General features: G+C 35.3%; 1 protein-coding gene across 1 annotated transcript; it reads right to left on the bottom strand.

The window, feature by feature from the left end:
- Positions 1-1,631: 1,631 nt before the first annotated feature.
- On the bottom strand, positions 1,632-20,245 carry xpnpep3 (X-prolyl aminopeptidase 3, mitochondrial). Its single transcript, XM_051888729.1, has 10 exons — positions 19,936-20,245; positions 18,276-18,398; positions 16,335-16,748; positions 16,061-16,245; positions 14,293-14,355; positions 11,496-11,609; positions 11,193-11,278; positions 10,894-11,077; positions 6,973-7,093; positions 1,632-2,553 (listed from the first exon to the last, which is right to left on the bottom strand). Exons 1-10 carry the CDS (start codon positions 20,003-20,005, stop codon positions 2,381-2,383), a joined length of 1,533 nt encoding a protein of 510 aa, XP_051744689.1. The 5' UTR covers positions 20,006-20,245; the 3' UTR covers positions 1,632-2,380.
- Positions 20,246-20,349: the final 104 nt, after the last annotated feature.

Here is a 20,349-nt window from a genome sequence, read left to right as displayed (position 1 = left end):
CTCAAACAAGTTCAGCTGAATCAGAACATGCTTATTCATAATTTAAAATATGCTGTTTAGGTCACACTAGTTTCCGGTGATGTTAGTAACTCTCTAGTTTCTGATTCACGCTTGCTAGAATTTGCAACATGTATTATTTGGTCAGATTCACAAAAATACAGCAGCTCAAAACAAATTCTGATGTTCTTATGGAGTTTTTCCATTTCCAACCTTAATGAGGATAGAAAACTCTTTTTGTATGTATATGTATTGTGAACAGCACTATACATATTTTAGACTTCATTCAGCATGAATGTCATCATTTTGAACTTTTACTTTTTTGACTTTTAATAGTAAACTACTCTGCCTTAAAACCAAGCAATGTTAGTATATAACTAAAACTATTTGCTACACCATAAACGTTATTGAGTCATTACAATTTTTAACTGAATTTAGAATATGTAATGAATCAAAAATTGTCCCATTTTTGCAAAGAATCTGGAATTTGTTTCATAATTGACGAATTTTGCCACATCTGACCTGAATCAACATTGAACGGACTCAAGCTGAATAATGACTGTTGTCTTCTGTACAGCTGCTTATAGCTAGTGTTGGGGAAAGTTACTTTTTTAAAAGTAATCCATTACAATATTGCGTTACTCCCTAAAAAGTAACTAATTGCGTTACTTAGTTACTTGTTATGAAAAGTAATGTTACATTATTTTTGCATTACTTATTCTCTCCTGGGCTGGGTTTGCTTGTTTGTTTTTTAATAACGACAAAAAAAAAGTTCTATTTCTGGCAAATGTAAAGGCCTTTTCACACCAAAAGTGAAATAAATAATCCTTGGGATGAAGGGAATGCATATTTACGCCTGTACAGTAGAGGGCGCAGCTCAAACAATCCTTTCAGCTGTGCTGCCATTATGGATTCAAGAAGAAGGGGATACAGGAAGAAGTACAACACTTTAATTTCTAAATTTAATATAAAGTAATTTTTGCTTATTAGTATGGTTGAATTAGATCATTGGTGGTCATCAACAAAGACATTGGTTCATAAAGTGAGATTAAATACATAAAGTATATTTGTGTAATTTAATAGTTAATTATTACAAGTTTGCATAAAATTCTGAGATTGCATTAGTTTTTATTTCATTTTGAGGAATACTGAATGTTTTCATGCAAGTGAGATGAGTAAATGCATGTTCACATTTAGTCTAGAGCTACCATCATGTTTATACAGCACACAACACCTCTGCACTTTATTTCTCTCAACATGGGGACAGGGGAGCTGTCAGTCAATAAATGTGAAAAAGTAACTTAGATATTTTGTTGTAAATTGAAAAAGTAATGCGTTACTTTACTAGTTACTTGAAAAAGTAATCTGATTACTTAACTCAAGTTACTTGTAATGCGTTACCCCCAACACTGCTTATAGCTGAATTGAACTAATTTCATAATTGCTAAACTTTATTCAGTTCAGTTCAATAACTGTAAAGACACTGTTGTCTTTTTGAATGTCTCATATGTGATGAAGTTTGATTCTTATTAGTTTGTTCATCAATTCTGTTATTTTCATGTTTATCACTGCTTTGAAACAATCTGCACTGTACAAAACACTATAGAAATAAAGGTGGCTTTACGAACTACAGCAACAATCAAGAACTAGAAATTTATTTTAACAACAGTAAAAAAAAACACATTTATGACAATAAAAACCTCAGCAGGCAAACATACTCAAGTCATACTCAATCACAAGTAAAGAATCTCACATTGAAACAGATCAGTTGTCTCACAAACATAAATGGTTTACCATGCTCATTAAATCACAGTCATCTGTTTGTTTCTCCATCTGACCTCATTTAAATTCTCCTATAAACCCTCATCCTAGAACATAGGTGTGCAAATACAGAACACGACCCATCAGAACCAATTAGCTAGCGTAGGAGTGAACTGGCTATCAGGGAGACGTTGCACGCTGTCCAGACACATCCGGCTCTTAAAGGGATAGTTCACCCAAAAATGAAAATTCTGTCATCATTTACTCCCCCTCAAATTTCTTTGTTCTGCTGAACACAAAGGAAGATATTTGGAAGAATGTTTGTAACCAAGCAGATGGGGGGCGAGATCTGCTTGGTTACAAACATTCTTCCAAATATCTTCCTTTGTGTTCAGCAGAACAAAGAAATTCATACAGGTTTGTAACAATTTGAGGGGGAGTAAATGATGACAGAATTTTCATTTTGGGGTGAACTATCCCTTTAATTCATCAGATTCAATATGTAACTGGAGCAAGTTCTGTGAGATCCAGACCTCCTGAGTTTGGTATTAACGAAAACCTTACAAAAGATGAGAGAAACAGACTCATTCTGGAAGGATTTGCTATCTTTTACTCTTTCCTTTCAGTCCTCTCCTTGTGCGCAAGCTCTCTCCACCTCAGCGATGGTTTTTGGGGTGTGTGCAGACAGGATGAGGGGTCCCTCATGGTCTCGGATCACCACGTCATCTTCGATTCGCACTCCAAGACCACGGAATCGCTCTGGACATGAGCTGTCATCCTCGCTGATGTACAGTCCTGGGTTATGGGAGCAAGAGAAGAGAGTTTAGAGTTTCTGTTTTGATGCAGAATTTTTTTTTTGCAGTGGAGCTCAAATGCTAAAAAGTTAAATGTTACTTTGACTAGTATGCAAAAGTCCATCGGTCATTACAGTGCATTCAAAATACATACCTGTGGTTTATCAGTATTATTACCCTTATTTTAGTAGCGGGGTGCTGTATGAATGCCCTCAATCTTAGATCGCTCTGATTATAAATCAAAACATCTGTCTGCACCTCAAATGCCCGTGCAGCGTGTTGCAACGTGCATTCAGATGATTGACATTTCTTTCCAATTTTAGCTGTACTGTACAGCTAGTCTGTATTTTCTGTTCATGACTAAAATAAAATATATTAAATATAAGTATAATGTGTTATTGTTTTACTATGAATTTTATTTGTTATATACACTAATGTTCAAAATTTGGAATCACTAAGACATGTTTATGAAAGAAATTGATTCTGATCACAAACGTGCATTTAACTGATTAAAATACAGTCGAAAACAGCAATATGCAATATTATTATTACTGTTTGAGAGAATTAGTGTTACTTTAGTATTATTTATATACTATTATAGTATTTATTAATATTTTGAATTAGCTTTTACTTAGCATTTACTATTTTCAGTTTTCATTTTAATTTAAGTTTTAGTAATGTTATGTACTTTTTCCATTTTTATTAGTTTTTTTTATTATTTTTTATTAATATTTATTAATACAAATATTTTTGTTTAGCTTTAAAGGAATAGTTCACTTTCAAATAAAAACTTTCTGATAATTTACTCACCCCCATGTCATCCAAGATGTTCATGTCTTTCTTTCTTCAGTCGAAAAGAAATTAAGGTTTTTAATGAAAACATTCCAGGATTATTCTCCTTATAGTGGACTTCAATGGCCTCCAAACGGCTGAAGGTCAAAATTACAGTTTTAGTGCAGCTTCAAAGGGCTTTAAATGGAATAAGGGTCTTGTCTAGCAAAACGATCGGTCATTTTCTAAAAAAAAAAAAAAAAAAAAAAAAATCAAAATGTATATGCTTTATAGGCACAAATGATCGCATCACAAGTGCTTCCACCAGAACGCGATTCCATATTCTTCAAAAAGCTTACGCTGAATGTCCTACGCCTTCCCTATTCAACTTACGGAAAAAACGGAACTGGCGCCACGTTCGTTACGTAAGTTGAATAGGGAAGGCGTAGGACATTCAGCGTAAGCTTTTTGAAGAATACGGAATCGCGTTCTGGTGGAAGCACTTGTGATGCGATCATTTGTGCCTATAAAGCATATACATTTTGATTTTTTTTTTAGAAAATGACCAATCGTTTCGCTAGATAAGACCCTTATTCCTCGTCTGGTATCGTTTAAAGCCCTTTGAAGCTGCACAGAAACTGTAATTTTGACCTTCAACCGTTTGGAGGCCATTGAAGTCCACTATAAGGAGAATAATCCTGGAATGTTTTCATCAAAAACCTTAATTTCTTTTCGACTGAAGAAAGAAGGACATGGACATCTTGGATGACATGGGGGTGAGTAAATTATCAGGAAATTTTTATTTGAAAGTGGACTAATCTTTTAAATGTATTTTATTTCTGTACTTTTAGCTTTATTTAAATTAAAAAACAACTTTAGTATACAATAACAACACTAGAGAGAATGCCTTTTTTATTTTATAATTTTTTTTTTTAATTTGCGATGGCAAAGCCTCATTTTCAGAAGCCATTATTTTGAAAACACTGTTACCTCAACCTTGTCCTTAAGAAATCATTCTAAATGTTCAAATTTGCTACTTGAGAAACTTTTCTTATTATTGAAAGCACAGTTGAAAATTATTGTGCTGCTCAATGAACGGTGGAAATGACAATACAGTTACTGGAGTATTGAGTAAACTTGCATTACAAGTCACAAGTAAATTTGGTTTTAAAAATTTGCAAAAGAAACGTATCAGTCTGTTGTTGTTTTGAGGGATGAAGGTTACTCCATGCAAGAAAAAGCCACATCTGACACAGGCAAGTAAAATGAAAAAGGTAGAATGGGCAAAAAAACAAAGATTGAATGGTTAATAATTATTGTTAAAGGATGAATGTACAGGTGCATCTCAATAAATTAGAATGTCGTGGAAAAGTTCATTTATTTCAGTAATTCAACTCAAATTGTGGAACTCGTGTATTAAATAAATTCAGTGCACACAGACTGAAGTACTTTAAGTCTTTGGTTCTTTTAATTGCGATGATTTTGGCTCACATTTAACAAAAAACCACCAATTCAATCTCAATAAATTAGAATACTTCATAAGATCAAAAAAAAAAAAAAAAAAAAAATATATATATATATTTTAAACAGAAATGTCAGGCTTCTGAAAAGTATGTTCATTTCTATGCACTCAATACTTGGTTGGGTCTCCTTTTGCATGAATTACTGCATCAACGAGGCGTGGCATGGAGGCAATCAGCCTGTGGCACTGCTCAGGTGTAATGGCAGCCCAGGTTGCTTTGATAGCGGCCTTCAGGTCATCTGCATTTTTGGGTCTGGTGCGTCTCATCTTCCTCTTGACAATACCCCATAGATTCTCTATGGGGTTCAGGTCAGGCCAGTTTGCTGGCCAATCAAGCACAGTAACACCATGGTCATTGAACCAGCTTTTGGTACCTTTGGCAGTGTGGGCAGGTGCCAAATCCTGCTGGAAAATGAAATCAGCATCTCCATAAAGCTTGTCAGCAGAAGGAAGCATGAAGTGCTCTAAAATTTCCTGGCAGATGGCTGCGTTGACTGTGGACTTCAGAAAACACAGTGGATCAACACCAGCCCAAATCATGGCACCACCATGGCAGCCCAAATCATCACTGACTGTGGAAACTTCACACTGGATTTCAAGCAACATGGTTTCTGTGCCTCTCCACTCTTCCTCCAGACTCTGGGACCTTGATTTCCAAATGAAATGCAAAATTTACTTTCATCTGAAAAGAGGACTTTGGACCACTGAGCAACAGTCCAGTTCTTTTTCTCCTTAGCCCAGGTAAGACGCTTCTGACATTGTCTTTGGTTCAGAAGTGGCTTGGTACGTGGAATGTGACAGTTTTAGCCCATTTCCTGAAGACGTCTGTGACTGACTCTTGACTGACTCCAGCTTCAGTCTACTCCTTTTGAAGCACTCCTAAGTTCTTAAATCGGCTTCGCCTGACAATTTTCCCAAACCTGTGGTCAATCCTGTCCGTTTAATGACTTGCAACTACCACACTTTTTCCTTCCAGTCAACTTTCCATGAATATGCTTTGGCACAGCACTCTGCGAACAGCCAGCTCTTTCAGCAATGACCCTCTGTGGCTTACCCTCATTGTAAAGGGTCTTGATGATCATCTTCTGGACAACTGTCAAGTCAGCAGACTTCCCCATGACTGCTGTTGGGATTACTGACCTAATCCCAGTATTTATACCCTGAGAATGGTAATTTAATAGAATTTGAAATTAAATATTCTAATAATTTGAGATACTGATTTTTTGATTTTGATGAGCAGCAAGCTGTAATCATCAAAATGAAAACAAAAAAGTCTGGAAATATTTTACTTTATGTCTAATAAATCTAGAATATATTTAAGTTTTACTTTTTGAATTAAATTACAGAAAAAAAATAACTTTTTCACGATATTCTAATTTATTGAGATGCACCTGTAAGTTTGAGATGCTGATCTGATGGTAAAATCCATGAGAAGAACCTACAAATCAATCACGCCTAGGAGGTGTAGCAGAAAGCATGAAATGAAACTTCATCTTAAACTGACTGCTAGAAAGCATTGGTTCATGAACAGATGATGAACATTTGGATGTTTGCAAACAGTGATGACGTGTTTTGTGGGAGGAGCCTACCTGGTGGCAGAAAATGACAGTTTAACAGTAGCAGTCTATGGAAGCCACAGAATAAAAGAATAAAAAGCTAATTTTCGAGTGTATATCTCACAATACTGACTGTTTCCCCTCACAATTCTGAGATTTTATCTCACAAATTCTGAGAAGAAAAATCTGAATTGCGAGATTTAAACTGTCTTCTGCCTTTTTTCCTCAGAATGTTGAGTTTATATCCCGCCTTTCTGACTTTTTTCATGCTGTAAGTGTAGGGCAAATACATTATGTCCCCTATGAACTGCATATGTGAATATTATGTAGATCTATTGTTTATATCAAATTCATGCTTTAATATTAGGGTAATCGTCACAGGTTTCATCAGTCCAGTCTGTCCGTTTAATGACTTGCAACTATAAACATCTTAGAAGACCATGTTTTTTTGCATTCTGATTCTGACATTCAAAGGCACAACAAGACATTTTTTCTCAAGACATTGTATTCTGTGGATACTGCCTGTTTTCCTCCACTTGTTACCACTGTTTTTATTAAAAGTGATCTCTACCTGGCTCTATTGTGATCACCATGCCAGGCTGCAGCGGTTGTGAACGGGACAGCTCAGGGGTGTCATGAACGTCCATGCCCAGGTAGTGACCCACGTGATGGGGGCAAAACTGCCGAGCAGCCTGGAAGAGAAAAAAAAAAGAAGAGAGCAGACATCCATTGAGAAAAACAACGAAATTGAGAGCATGTAATGTGATCAGTCACAAAACTCTGAACTGGAAAACTGATTTAAACTGAAATAAGCGCACACAGTCACAGTCACAACGGGCTTAACTGACCAACATGTTGGTTTGTTGGCCTCATAAACTCACAGCGTTAAGTGAAATGTAGCTTTTATAGCAGTTTGGTGCTTTACAGACACTGTAAGTGGTGCAGATCTTTGGCATTTAAATTGGGCAGGAAGACTTATAGTCATTTCCTGACCACGGAGCTTTAAGGAAGTTCATTTAATAAATAAAGAACGCCTCGAATTCCTGGTGTTCAGTGCTGTGAACCTGAATCTCAGGTTAGTGTTAGAGGCCTGTCGCACATTTTTCAGTATATGTTAATACATATTTTGGAGAATCACAACCGATTATAAAACAAACAAGAATCAATCGCATACGGTCAAAAGTTTCATTTTTGTCCAGTGTCTGCGCTATTTTCTCTCAAAAAATTATGACTGAAAAAAATGTACTCGTTTAAAATAGAGTTGTGAGTTTCTCCTTTCATGTAAGCACTTGTTAATGCGTGTCTATTGTTGTTGCCATCTCAAGTAGTTTATTGTTGTTGTTCTTCCAGTGTTTCAACCTTGTAGACAAACTAATTATTGGCAAAATTGCGAAAATTGCGAAATTAGGCATACAGAGAAAATCTGTCTGTGCTTGTTAAGTACGCACCTACTGTGCTGATGATGAAATTCATGTCATGGAGATATTTGCATAAAAACTAGGTCTGTCAAACGATTAATCGCGATTAATCACATCCACAATAAAAGTTTGTGTTTACATAATATGTGTGTGTGTACTGTGTATTTTTATTATGTATATATAAATACACGTGCATGTATATATTTAACAAAAATATATTACATTTATATATAAAATATTATATTTATAATATAAATTATATATACAACCTGAATTTAGGAAATTTTGGGACGTTTTTTACATTTGAATAAATTGAAAACTAAAAGACTTTCAAATCACATGAGCCAACATTTTATTCACAATAGAACATAGATAACATAACAAATGTTTAAACTGAGAAATTTTACACTTTTATCCACAATATGAGCTCATTTCAAATTTGATGCCTGCTACAGGTCTCAAAATAGTTGGGACGGGGGCATGTTTACCATGGTGTAGCATCTCCTCTTCTTTTCAAAACAGTGTGAAGATGTCTGGGCATCGAGGTTATGAGTTTCTGGAGTTTTGGTGTAGAAATTTGGTCCCATTCTTGCCTGATATAGGTTTCCAGCTGCTGAAGAGTTCGTGGTCGTCTTTGATGTATTTTTCTCTACAGGTGAAAGATCTGGACTGCAGGCAGTCTACAACGAAGCCATGCTGTTGTATTAGCTGCAGTATGTGGTTTTGCATTGTCCTGCTGAAATACACAAGGCCTTCCCTGAAATAGACGTCATCTGGAGGGGAGCATATGTTGCTCTAAAACCTTTATATACCTTTCAGCATTCATAGTGCCTTCCAAAACATGCAAGCTGCCCATACTGTATGCACTTATGCACCCCCATACCATCAGAGATGCTGGCTTTTGAACTGAATGCTGATAACACGCTGGAAGGTCTCCCTCCTCTTTAGCCCGGAGGACACGGCATCCATGATTTCCAACAAGAATGTCAAATTTTGACTCGTCTGACCATAGAACACTTTTCCACTTTGAAACAGTCCGTTTTAAATGAGCCTTGGCCCACAGGACACGATGGCGCTTCTGGACCATGTTCACATATGGCTTCCTTTTTGCATGATAGAGCTTTAGTTGGCATCTGCAGATGGCACGGCGGATTGTGTTCACCAACAGTGGTTTCTGGAAGTATTCCTGGGCCCATTTAGTAATGTCATTGACACAATCATGCCGATGAGTGATGCAGTGTCGTCTGAGGGCCTGAAGACCACAGGCATCCAATAAAGGTCTTTGGCCTTGTCCCTTACACACAGAGATTTCTCCAGTTTCTCCGAATCTTTTGATGATGTTATGCACTGTAGATGATGAGTTTGACATTGTTTTTAAAGTATTCCACAATCTTTTTACGCACTCTTTCACAGCTCTGCCCATCTTTACTTCTGAGAGACTCTGCCTCTCTAAGACATCCCTTTTATAGCTAATCATGTTACAGACCTGATATCAATTAACTTAATTAGTTGCTAGATGTTCCCCCAGCTGAATCTTCTCAAAATTTCTTGCCTTTTCAGCCATTTGTTGCCCCCGTGCCAACTTTTTTGAGACCTATAGCAGGCATCAAATTTGAAATGAGCTCATTTTGTGCATAAAAGTGTAAAATTTCTCAGTTTAAACATTTGTCATGTTATCTATGTTCTATTGTGAATAAAATATTGGCTCATGTGATTTGTAAGTCTTTTAGTTTTCATTTTATTCAAATTTAAAAAAACGTCCCAACATTTCTGGAATTCGGGTTTTAAAAATATATACACGTGTAAATATTTCTTAAATATATATGTGTGTGTATTTATATATACACATAATAAAAATACACAGTACACACACATATATTATGTAAACACAAACTTTTATTTTGGATGCACTTAATCGCGATTAATCGTTTGACAGACCTAGTAAAAACCAGTCTACTTTGAGCTTTGGATGATGTTTATATAGGATGCATTCTTGTGTTCAAAAACAGCTGGACTGGGCAAAACAAAATAAATCATGTAAGACATGATACTCAACAACAAAAGATGTCCATTTACATCCATGCAAAGATTTTTCAAAAAGCACAGACTCAATGCAGATATTCAACAAACAAACAAACAGGCTAAATATTTATTATCGTTAAAATGATCATATTCATTTTCTTAAAATGTCTAGTTAAAAGTGGGCAAATTTGTTAGAAAAGAACTGTTTTAATCTCTGTAAAATGGCTTTGGTTCTATTAAAAAAAAAAAAAAAAAAAAGAATAAAATACGCAAAATCTTGGAACTTTTAGTGTTGACTGTTATTGTAATACCTTCAGCAAGGAAAAACTCTATCTTAAGCACCGCCACTAAAAATATACAAATGTTTGGGGTCAGTAAGACTGCAATGTTTTTGAAAGAAAGAAGTGTCTTATGCTCACCAAAGCTGCATTTAATTGTAGTATTGTAATACAGTAAAGTTGTGAAATATTATTACAATTTAAAATAAATGTTTTTATTTGAATATATTTTAAAATGTCATTTATTCTTAATTTATTTGTAATTTATTACTCCAGTCTTCAGTGTCACGTGATCCTTCAGAAATCATTCTGATATGATGATTTGCTTATTTATTAATATTATCAATGCTGAAAACAGCTGTGCTGCTTCATATTTTTGTGGAAACCATCATATATTTTTTAAAGATTCTTTGATTATCTGAAATAGAAATCTTTTGTAAGATTATAAATGACTTTGTTTTCACTTTTGATCAACTGAATATAAATCAAAATAATTGATTAAAATTAAATTTAAAAAAATATTGTACTACCCCAACCTTTTTCTTAGTAAAAAAAAAAAAAAAAAAAAAAAAGCCCCTCAAGCCCCAAGTTGTTGCTCAAGTAGTCCTGTCCATCACAAATTACTTTTTAATCATGATTTAATTTGTTATTTTGCTAATATTTGATTTAAGATGGTATTTGCTGATATTTGATTTGAGTAAATAATATCCAAAAAATCATTTTGGAGTGAATTTTCCCTTTAAACAGCCTGCTTTTAAAAACAAGTCAGGGTACCTTCAGTGTGTCTGTATCACTGGTGCTTTGTGGGACGATCCCGAGCTCTTTGAGCTGCTGGGCCAACAGTGCGAGCATGGTGGAGTAAATATAGTCCAGACTGACGCCAGGATTGCACTGAGACAGACAGGCCAACTGCACCTCCAGCACGGCCTCATACAGCTCTCTCTGAGCAGGACTGAACCTGGAGACGGCACACAGAGCAAGGACTGGAGCGCTGATTGATTACTTACTAATAGCATGAAATTAAAGCTACGTTACGTCTGAGACAATGAGAGTTCTGTTGAAAACAGACTTACTTTCCATTCACCGGCCAAGTGCGTGTGATGTCGCTCACATAACCGAAATATTCACAGCCCCCATCCAACAAGACCATTTCTCCATCCTGAGAAAGAAAGAGTTAGTTCAATATTGTGGTAATATTTTGTCGTGTATTGTACATTTACATTGTGAAAACTAAACATGCACACAAAGCTTGTATAGAACAAGAGAAACAAGAGAGACTTCAAGTTTCATCCTTGTTTATCTTATGAATCTGTTCTAGACTCTCCCTATTGGAAAAAGAGCTCCAGTAATGATTATGAGTGTGTTTGGTACTTCACCTTCACTATTTGATTGTTGTTGATGTAATGAAGTGTGTTGGCTCGGTTTCCACCAGCAACCACAGGCGGATATGCCAGGAAGTTTGCGCCATGAGCACGGCATTCAAAATCAAACTATACGGAAAGCCAAAAAGAGAAACAGAAGAGAAAGGAAGAGAGAAGGCAGAGATGTTAGTCAGCATGTGGGCTGGACACAAGAGTACACTAAAATTTGACTCTCCAAGAGCTCGCTGATGTCATTTGTGTTTCTGTGGTACATTTTCAGTTTTCAGACGCTCCATTACCTCTGTGCTGCCCAACGGCCAAACAATGGCAACTTTACAAAGTAATTCTACACCAAAATTTCAGAGCTACAAAAACTTCTGAAAGTCTTAAAAATAAATAACAGGCACTTTCTGCTACACACACACACACATACATTATATATATAGGCCCTGTGAACCACTGTTCACACTCTAAATAGGTTAAGTTGTCCACTTACATTTTTTTATGAAAGCAAGCAAAATTCCCATCAGTTTCATTTCCACCATTTCCACCAGTTTAATGGTATTCTTTGGTGGACCGACCCCTTTGTCTTGCTAAAGCTAATTTCATAGCTAGCATCTTATGTATCCTAAATAAACACAAATGTTTTCACGTTTTGCATAATTTAACAAAATATAAACCTTGATTTATTTAATAATTTCTTTGGTTATGTCTCATAGTTCATCTAAAGTATTCTCTTTACTGACACTGCTGTCCTTTGTACACATGTACACTAATTGAAAAAAAGGTTATTCGGGCAAAATGGTTTATACTAGTTACAATACTATTCAAAAATTTGGGGTAATTATTTATATATATATATATATATATATATATATATATATATATATATTTTTTTTTTTTTTTTTTATGAATACTTTTATTCAACAAAGATTCATTAAATTGACCAAAAGTGACAGTAAAGATTTTTACAGTTTAATGTTATGTTACAAAAGATTTCTATTTCAAATAAATGCTGTTTTTGAACTTTATTTCATCAAAGAATACTGAAAAAGCATCATAGTATCCACAAAAATATTAAGCAGCACAACTGTTTTCAACATTGATATTAATAATAAATGTTTCTTGAGCATCAAATCATCATATCAGAATGATTTCTGAAGGATCATGTGACACTGAAGACTGGAGTAATGATGCTGAAAATTAAGCTTTGCCATCACAGGAATAAATTACATTTTAAAATATATTCAAATAGAAAATAGATTTTTAAAATTGTAATAATATTTCACAATATGACTGTTTTACTGTATTTTCCCTCAAATAAATGCAGCCTTGAAGAGCATAACAGACTTACTGACCCCAAAAATTTGAAGGGTAGTGTATTTTCACACAATAAATATAGAAATGATTGTGATTATTTCATGCTTTGTGTAAACCAACAGTTTTATACATGTAATCATTTATATGTTTATGAATCAAATGAATAAAAATCTCCATCTGAGATTAAAAAAAAAAAAAACTAATTGGTGACCGGTGTTTTGTTTTGCTCTATCAGCGTTTGTCAATACGTCTTTCATTGTGTCAGAGGTCACGCTTTTGCCGTAACTTGATGCGTACGGCCGTCTGCCGGAAGCCAGTTATTATAGATTATTAAGTTGTAAATATGTATATTTTTCTTACAAAAACATATCACTTCTCTTCAGAAGGCCTTTATTAACTCCCTGGAGTCGTATGGATTACTTCTATGATGGATGGATGCACTGTTTTGGGCTTAAAAAAATCATGCCCCTGTTCACTCCCATTATAAAGCTTGAAAGAGCCAGGATATTTTTTAATATAACTCCAACTGTGTTTGACTGAAAGAAGATAATCATATACACATAGGATGACTTGAGGACGAGTAAATCATGGGATAATTTTCATTTTGGGGTGAACTGTCCCTTTTAATGTGTCTTCTTCATTTAACATAAAAAAATGTATTTAAGAAGTTTTAATAAAAATCATGTGCCGTCATGTTAATCTTTTGTGCAAGTCCAGCGTTGAATTGACCCTCGTTGTGAAGCAGTCCAGCGTAAAATGACAGTATGGCAACAACACTCTTATACAACAACTCTTCCTCTTCTCTAAAGCAGCCCAACATGGCAACACCCCCTTTGTTTTGTGTTCTCGGGGCAGGGTTTATGTAAATTTTAGGGTGATGTCACCAACCCGGGAAGAAGCTCAGTGTAGTCCCTACCAGCCATTTGTTGTAGTCATTAAAAAGCGATTTCTTTAAAAGAAAATATCTCCCTTTGCATTGAACTTTGAGAGCTGTAACTTGGCAGATGTTGTTTATGCTCAAACAGCAACATTAACTAAAGTTAAAAAAGTGAACTCATAATCAACCACCCCTTTAAAAAAGACTGTTGTAAAATATATAAAGATAGCCAAAGGTCTTTTTTCATACAAAATAAAGATTTGTGGATTTAATTAGACTGCATTATATTATATTATATTATATTATATTAATTTTCACTGCATTAAAGTAATCCATATGGGCATGTTTTATAAAATTTTGCGTTTGCGTTTTATAAAAAAATGTGTTTCTACGTATATATGCAACTAAAAAAAAATACATATTGTTAATCACAATTATTTGTATGACAATTAATTGTCAACACAAAATTCACGATCGTGACAGGTCTACCCAGGGACAGAAAAATGCCGGAAGATGATGAAACACTCATATAACAGGGTACAGATTGCACATTTGAATCTTTTGTTCAAATTGACTGTTTGTGTGTGCATTCATGCATTAAGTTCCTCGGCTCACCTTTGCATAGAGAACAGCCTCATCAATGTCTCCTCTTGACATGGCCATCGTCTTCTTAAATGCCTGAAGATAAACACATGGGTCAATATAGCACATGTTTTGCCTCCTCAGGCAATTTAAAGGGTTAGTTCACCCAAAAATGAAAATTCTGTCATTTATTACTTACCCTCATGTCGTTCCACACCTGAAAGACCTTCATTCATCTTCAGAACACAAATCTTTTTAAAGGGGGAGTATCACACACAGTTTCTGCCAATCTCATGCCAATCTCTTAATCTTGAGTAGCTATAGAGTAGTATTGCATCCTTCATATCTCCAAAAAGTCTTTAGTTTTATCATATTTATAAAAGATACATACACTGTACCGAGTCTTTCCGAGTGAGCGGAGCTAAAGATTGACGAGCAGTACCAACTCATGACCGGGATCATTACAGCTGTGACCGCTCCATCTTTCAGTTTCAAAAGATCTGTAAATCCAGCGTAGAACTGGGCCTTGTTTATGAAACCATAAGTGCCGATTCTGAGGGCTCGAGCAGCCACGGAAAAACACGAGATATTCTCCATTCATTTTAACCAATAAAAAAGTGATTGCAACTATCAGTTTCTATGGTTATTTTAATAACAAATATTGAGAGCGCATCAATGTAACGCGTGAGCACAAAACTCTCAGCTCTACTTAACGCTGGGTTCTTTGGGAAGCAAGGTTATCTTTCCCTCACAACCAAAAACACACTTCTTTGGTGACATTGTTGATTTCGTGAAGTCCTGTGACCTGTGCAGCGCTGCCGACGACTTCCGTAAAGCCGAACGCGCATTGATTGGCGAGCTCTTGCTCTCTCGCTCTGGTTGACGTGTGTGTGCACGCTCTTCCGGGAGAAGTGTCCGTACAAGGAATTCTGACCTTTCTGATGTCACACAGGCACATACTCGTAAAAAAGGCAGCGAAATTTATGAGGATTTGGAAGAATATTTTTGGCACAGAAATACTCTATCAAACATCCAACTTGAGTTGGATTCTCATGCTAAACATAACCAAAGTTTCAAAACACAACTTTGGCCATGTTTAGCATGAGAATCCAACTCTTTAACAGTGTAAATAAGTCAGAATACATGAAATAGCATTATACCCCCCCTTTAATGAAATCTGAGAGCTTTCTGTCCCTCCACTGACAGCCTACGCAACTACCACTTTCAAGCCCCAGAAAGGTAGTAAAGACATCATTAAAGTAATCCATGTGACTCCAGTGGTATAACCTCAGTTTTATGAAGTGACGCAAGTTTTACAAAACTTTATTTACAAAATATTAATCTCCAACACTCGTTTACGCAAAAATGTCTACTCTCGATTCAACACAATGCACATGTGACATAAAAAAATAAAGTGGTAAATAATGTTTTTTTTGCACAAACAAAGCACTCACATCGCTTCATAAAAACGAGGTTAAATCACTTGGGTTACATGGATTACTTTTGGACAAGTTTGAGCTTGAAAGTGGTAGTTAAGCAGACTGTCAATGGAAGGACAGAAAGTTCTCAGATTTAATCAAAAATATCTTAATTTGTGTTCCAAAGATGAATGAAAGTCTTATGGGTTTGGAATGACATGAGGGTGAGTAATTAATGACAGAATTTTCATTTTTGGGTGAACTAACCCTTTAAATACTTTCATCAAGTCCCTCATAACTGAAATTATCAATCTTTACATGAACAACTTATTTTTCTTATTAATTTGCCACAACATACGGTACTGTTATTATTGATTTATTACCTGGGCAGTGATCCGTCCTGCCTCATTCATCAGAGCAACCTCTGCTGGGCTCTTAATGGCTCTGAGGGAATGAGTAAGAGGTCGGAGAGACTTCGTCAGCTGTCCTCCTTCTAATAGGGGGCGCACATGAGTTTGGTGTAACTGTGGATGGCAAGGCTGAGAGCTGTCGTACCATATAGTTCCTCCTAAGAGAAGGAGAAACAAGTAAGCTACTGATGCAAATGTAAACCTTGAAAGCAAATTGAAAGTAAATGTACACCTGTTTTTCTTTTACCTTTTATGCTTTTTAGCAATATGCCCAGTTCCTCTGTGCTATGAACCCGCTCTAGACCTGTTAAAGCAGCTGCTCCGTCTTTCCCCGAACGAGGCCCATCCCAAAGCTCTCGGGCTGGGTCTCGCCGTGGCACAAACAACACAGCCTGGTCCGGCTTACCCGATCCGTACATCACCAGTGCGCTGTCCGGCTCCATAATTCCTGTCAGGTACAGGAAGTCCTGGTTCTGGTGGAACGGGTAAGGGATGTCATTGGTCATGTAGCGAATGGGATGCGATAGGACGATGACAATGTGAGAGGAGTCTGAAGAGGCTCCAGAACCTGTTAGTCGTTCTGCCTGCATCTCGATCAGAGACGCCAAGCGCTGCCGGCGGAACTCAAACTCTGTCTGGGTGAGACCTGGCGTCACCTCACCTATGAGAGGAACATTTGCAAGGTCATTAAACAACCCAAAGCAACCCATTTTATTTCCATAATGTGATGTACACTACCATCCAAAGATTTTTTTTTTTTTTTTAAATAAATGAATACTTTTATTCAGCAATGATGCATTAAATTGATCAAAAGTGACAGTAAAGAGATTTATAATGCTTCAAAAGATTTCTATTTGAAATAAATGGTGTTTTTTTTAACTTTCTATTCACTGACGAATCCTGAAAAAACTGTAGCAAGGTTTCAACAAAAATATTAAGCAGCACAACTGTTTTCAACATCGATAATAATAAGAAATGTTTCTTGAGCATCAAATCATATCAGAATGATTTCTGAAGGGCCATGTGACACTGTAATGATGCTGAAAATTCAACTTTGCATCACAGGAATAAATTACATTTTAAAATATATTCAAATAGAAAACAGCTATTTTAAATTGCAATAATATTTCACAATATTACTGTACTTGTGGATCAAATGAGCACAAGAGATTTCTCTCAAAAGCATTAAAAAAATCTTACTGACCCCAAACTTTTTAACAGTAGTGTATTTCTAAGTGAAACAGAATATTTGATGACAAAAAAAAAAAAAAAAAAAGAAAAAGTTAGCTTGGAATTGTGTTTTATTAATTGGGAATTAATTTGATAGTGAAAATGGGCATTCCATATCATTATATTAATGTTAATCTACATTAAATTACAAGATTTGTAAATAGAGATGCACCGATACTAAATTTCTCCACCGATACCGATTATTCAGAGTGTCATCTGCCAATACAGATAACGATACAGATAGTTTGGGGTCTTTTAAATTAATAATAATTAAATTTAATAATAAATCGTTATATTTTTATTATCATATTTTGAAAGAAATGCAAATAAAAACTTTATTCTCTCCATTTCATCAACTTGTTTCAGATTAACTGGTATCAGTTATGAACAAACACATTACTTAAATTAATACTAACAGACATTAACTAAATTCTGAAGATTACTTGACTTTCTAAATGTAATTACTATTAATATTGAACAACAAACTGGTTTCTTAGCATTTTCTTCACAAATTCAGTGCATTTTCTTGCCCTCTTTTGATTGACAGGATATATAGCGGCCCTGACTATCGGCTATTTTTAAACTATCGGCCGATAGCTAATAGTGTGAAAATTTGCTTTTATCTGCCGATACTGATTATAGGCCGATATATCGGTGCATCTCTATTTGTAAAAGCTGTATTACCTACAACATTAAAACAAAGGGTTAAAACAACCTAAAACAAGGGCTAAATAGCTATTTGACTCTATAAACCAATTGCCTGCATGGCCTAAGTGACATCAACCAAAAGTTTCAGAGGCGGAGCAAGATGTTACATTTTGGTTAAACTTTTTCTTCTTTGGAATAATGTATAAAGATAATCATTAATGATAAGACCAAGAACAAACATTAAGAAAGTCATAAGATTTTGACTTCAAATGAAAAGAGTTGAAATGGAGACCAATCTTGTTTCTCTCACCATGTTTGATGAGGTGAGGGTGTGTGTACGGGCTTGGCTGTCCCAGGTATCTCTGAGGAACTTTCTTGGTTTTCCATCCCCCTGTTTTCACAGACACACTCCTGCATGAACACCACACAGACCCTGTACAACAACAACAACAAAAAAACAGTTTGCAACCCATTTTACTTCCATAATTTGATGTACACTTCTGTTCAAATTTTTGGGAAAGAAGTCTAATATGCTCACCAAGTTTGCATTATATATTTGATAATAAATACAGTAAAAACAGTAATGTTGTGAAGCATTATTACAATTTAAAATAACTGTTTTCTATCTGAATATATTTTAAAACTAATTTATTCCTGTGATCAAAGCTGAATTTTCAGCATCATTACTCCAGTCTTCAGTGTCACATGATCCTTCAGAAATCATTTTAATATGATGATTTGATGCTCAAGAAACATTTCTTATTATTATCAATGTTGAAAACAGTTGTGCTGCTTAATATTTTTGTGGAAACCGTGATAGTTTTTCATCTGGATTCTTTGATGAAATTTCAAACAAACAGCATTCATACAGAAATAGAAAAATTCACACAAAAAATATTAACTGCCACTTTCGATCAATTGAATGCATCCTTGCTTAATAAAAGTATTAATTTAAGTATTAAGTATTAGACCCTGGACCACAAAACTATTCGTAAGTCGCACAGGTATATTTGTAGCAATCGCACACATTGTATAGGTCAAAATTATCGTTTTTAATTTTATGCCAAAAATCATTAGGATATTAAGTAAAGATCATGTTCCATGAAGATATTTTGTAAGTTTCCTACTGTAAATATATTTAAAAAAAAATATTTTTGTGAGTGGATATGCGTTGCTAAAGACTTCATTTGGACAACTTTAAAGGCGATTTTCTCAATATTTTTTATTTTTTTGCACCCTCAGATTCCAGATTTTCAAATAGTTGTATCCTAACAAACCATACATCAATGAAAAGCTTCTTTAATCAGCTTTCAGATGATGTATAAAAAAATTGACCCTTCTGACTGGTTTTGTGGTCCAGGGTCACATATGAGAGCTGAGGTGTTAAAAAATAAGAGAAATGTATGTCCTTCAAATGAACATCAACATCAGTCAAAAAGGAAAGTTGTTTCAGAGGCAAAGCAAATTACTATTCTTTTATAAAAGGTTTAAAAACGCTTATGTTTTCTTTGAATACCACGCATGCACTTATTTATTTTTCACAATTATACATACCATCTAACATTAAGACAGTAAGACAATAAACGGTCAACTTTGATGTAACATTGACTTTGAAACACGAAGAAAAAACATTTAACTTGAACTACTACTAATTAAAGATCTGTTGAGGAACAAAAGTGCACTGCAGAGTCTTTATAAAGATTAGACTGCATTAAATACATGATGAGGTCGGGGTGGTGATTTCCAGTGTAATTTATACGTTTGTGCCTATTCATAAACATATTAATTTGGGTTTTAGATGTGGAGAAAGAAAACTGAAAATGTTTCTGCACAATGAATGACTTCACACTCATCAGCAACAGCAGCAGCAATGTTCCTGCCATATTCTCACCACCCGGCTATGAATTAAAACAACACATTTTAATGAGTAACAGATCTGAAAACGAGTAAGTATAAGTGTAATGCATTACCTGGACTCCAGTGAGACCGAGTAACGTACTGGACGGCGGCTCTCACTGTACCGCTGCTGGAAAACAACATTGTCGCGAGTACACGAGATTCCTGATCAGCTGAACTGATCTGCCAACTTTCACCATGAGGTAGAATACCTTCGCACAACCATGTGCATTAAATTAAATGACTTCGGATTGTTAACCTAAAGGTAACATACTGAAGGCACAATGCATGTAACATGTAAGTTGAACTCTTTTACATTTACTCATTCAAATGTAAGCATGATCGCATGGAAGGTGACAGTGTCACTGCTCATGTAAGTCTCTGAGCTCCTATTGGTGGATTGGGAGCGGCTCCACCGCTCTGATTGGACAACTCTGTCATGACAGTTACAAACTGCGCCTCTGAATGATGGAGGACCCTACTAGTTT

Source organism: Ctenopharyngodon idella, chromosome 3 (genome assembly GCF_019924925.1).
Source record: "Ctenopharyngodon idella isolate HZGC_01 chromosome 3, HZGC01, whole genome shotgun sequence".
NCBI lineage: Eukaryota > Metazoa > Chordata > Actinopteri > Cypriniformes > Xenocyprididae > Ctenopharyngodon > Ctenopharyngodon idella.
The sequence above is the reverse complement of the archived record's forward strand: the minus strand, read 5'-3'. Positions and strand labels throughout refer to the sequence as shown.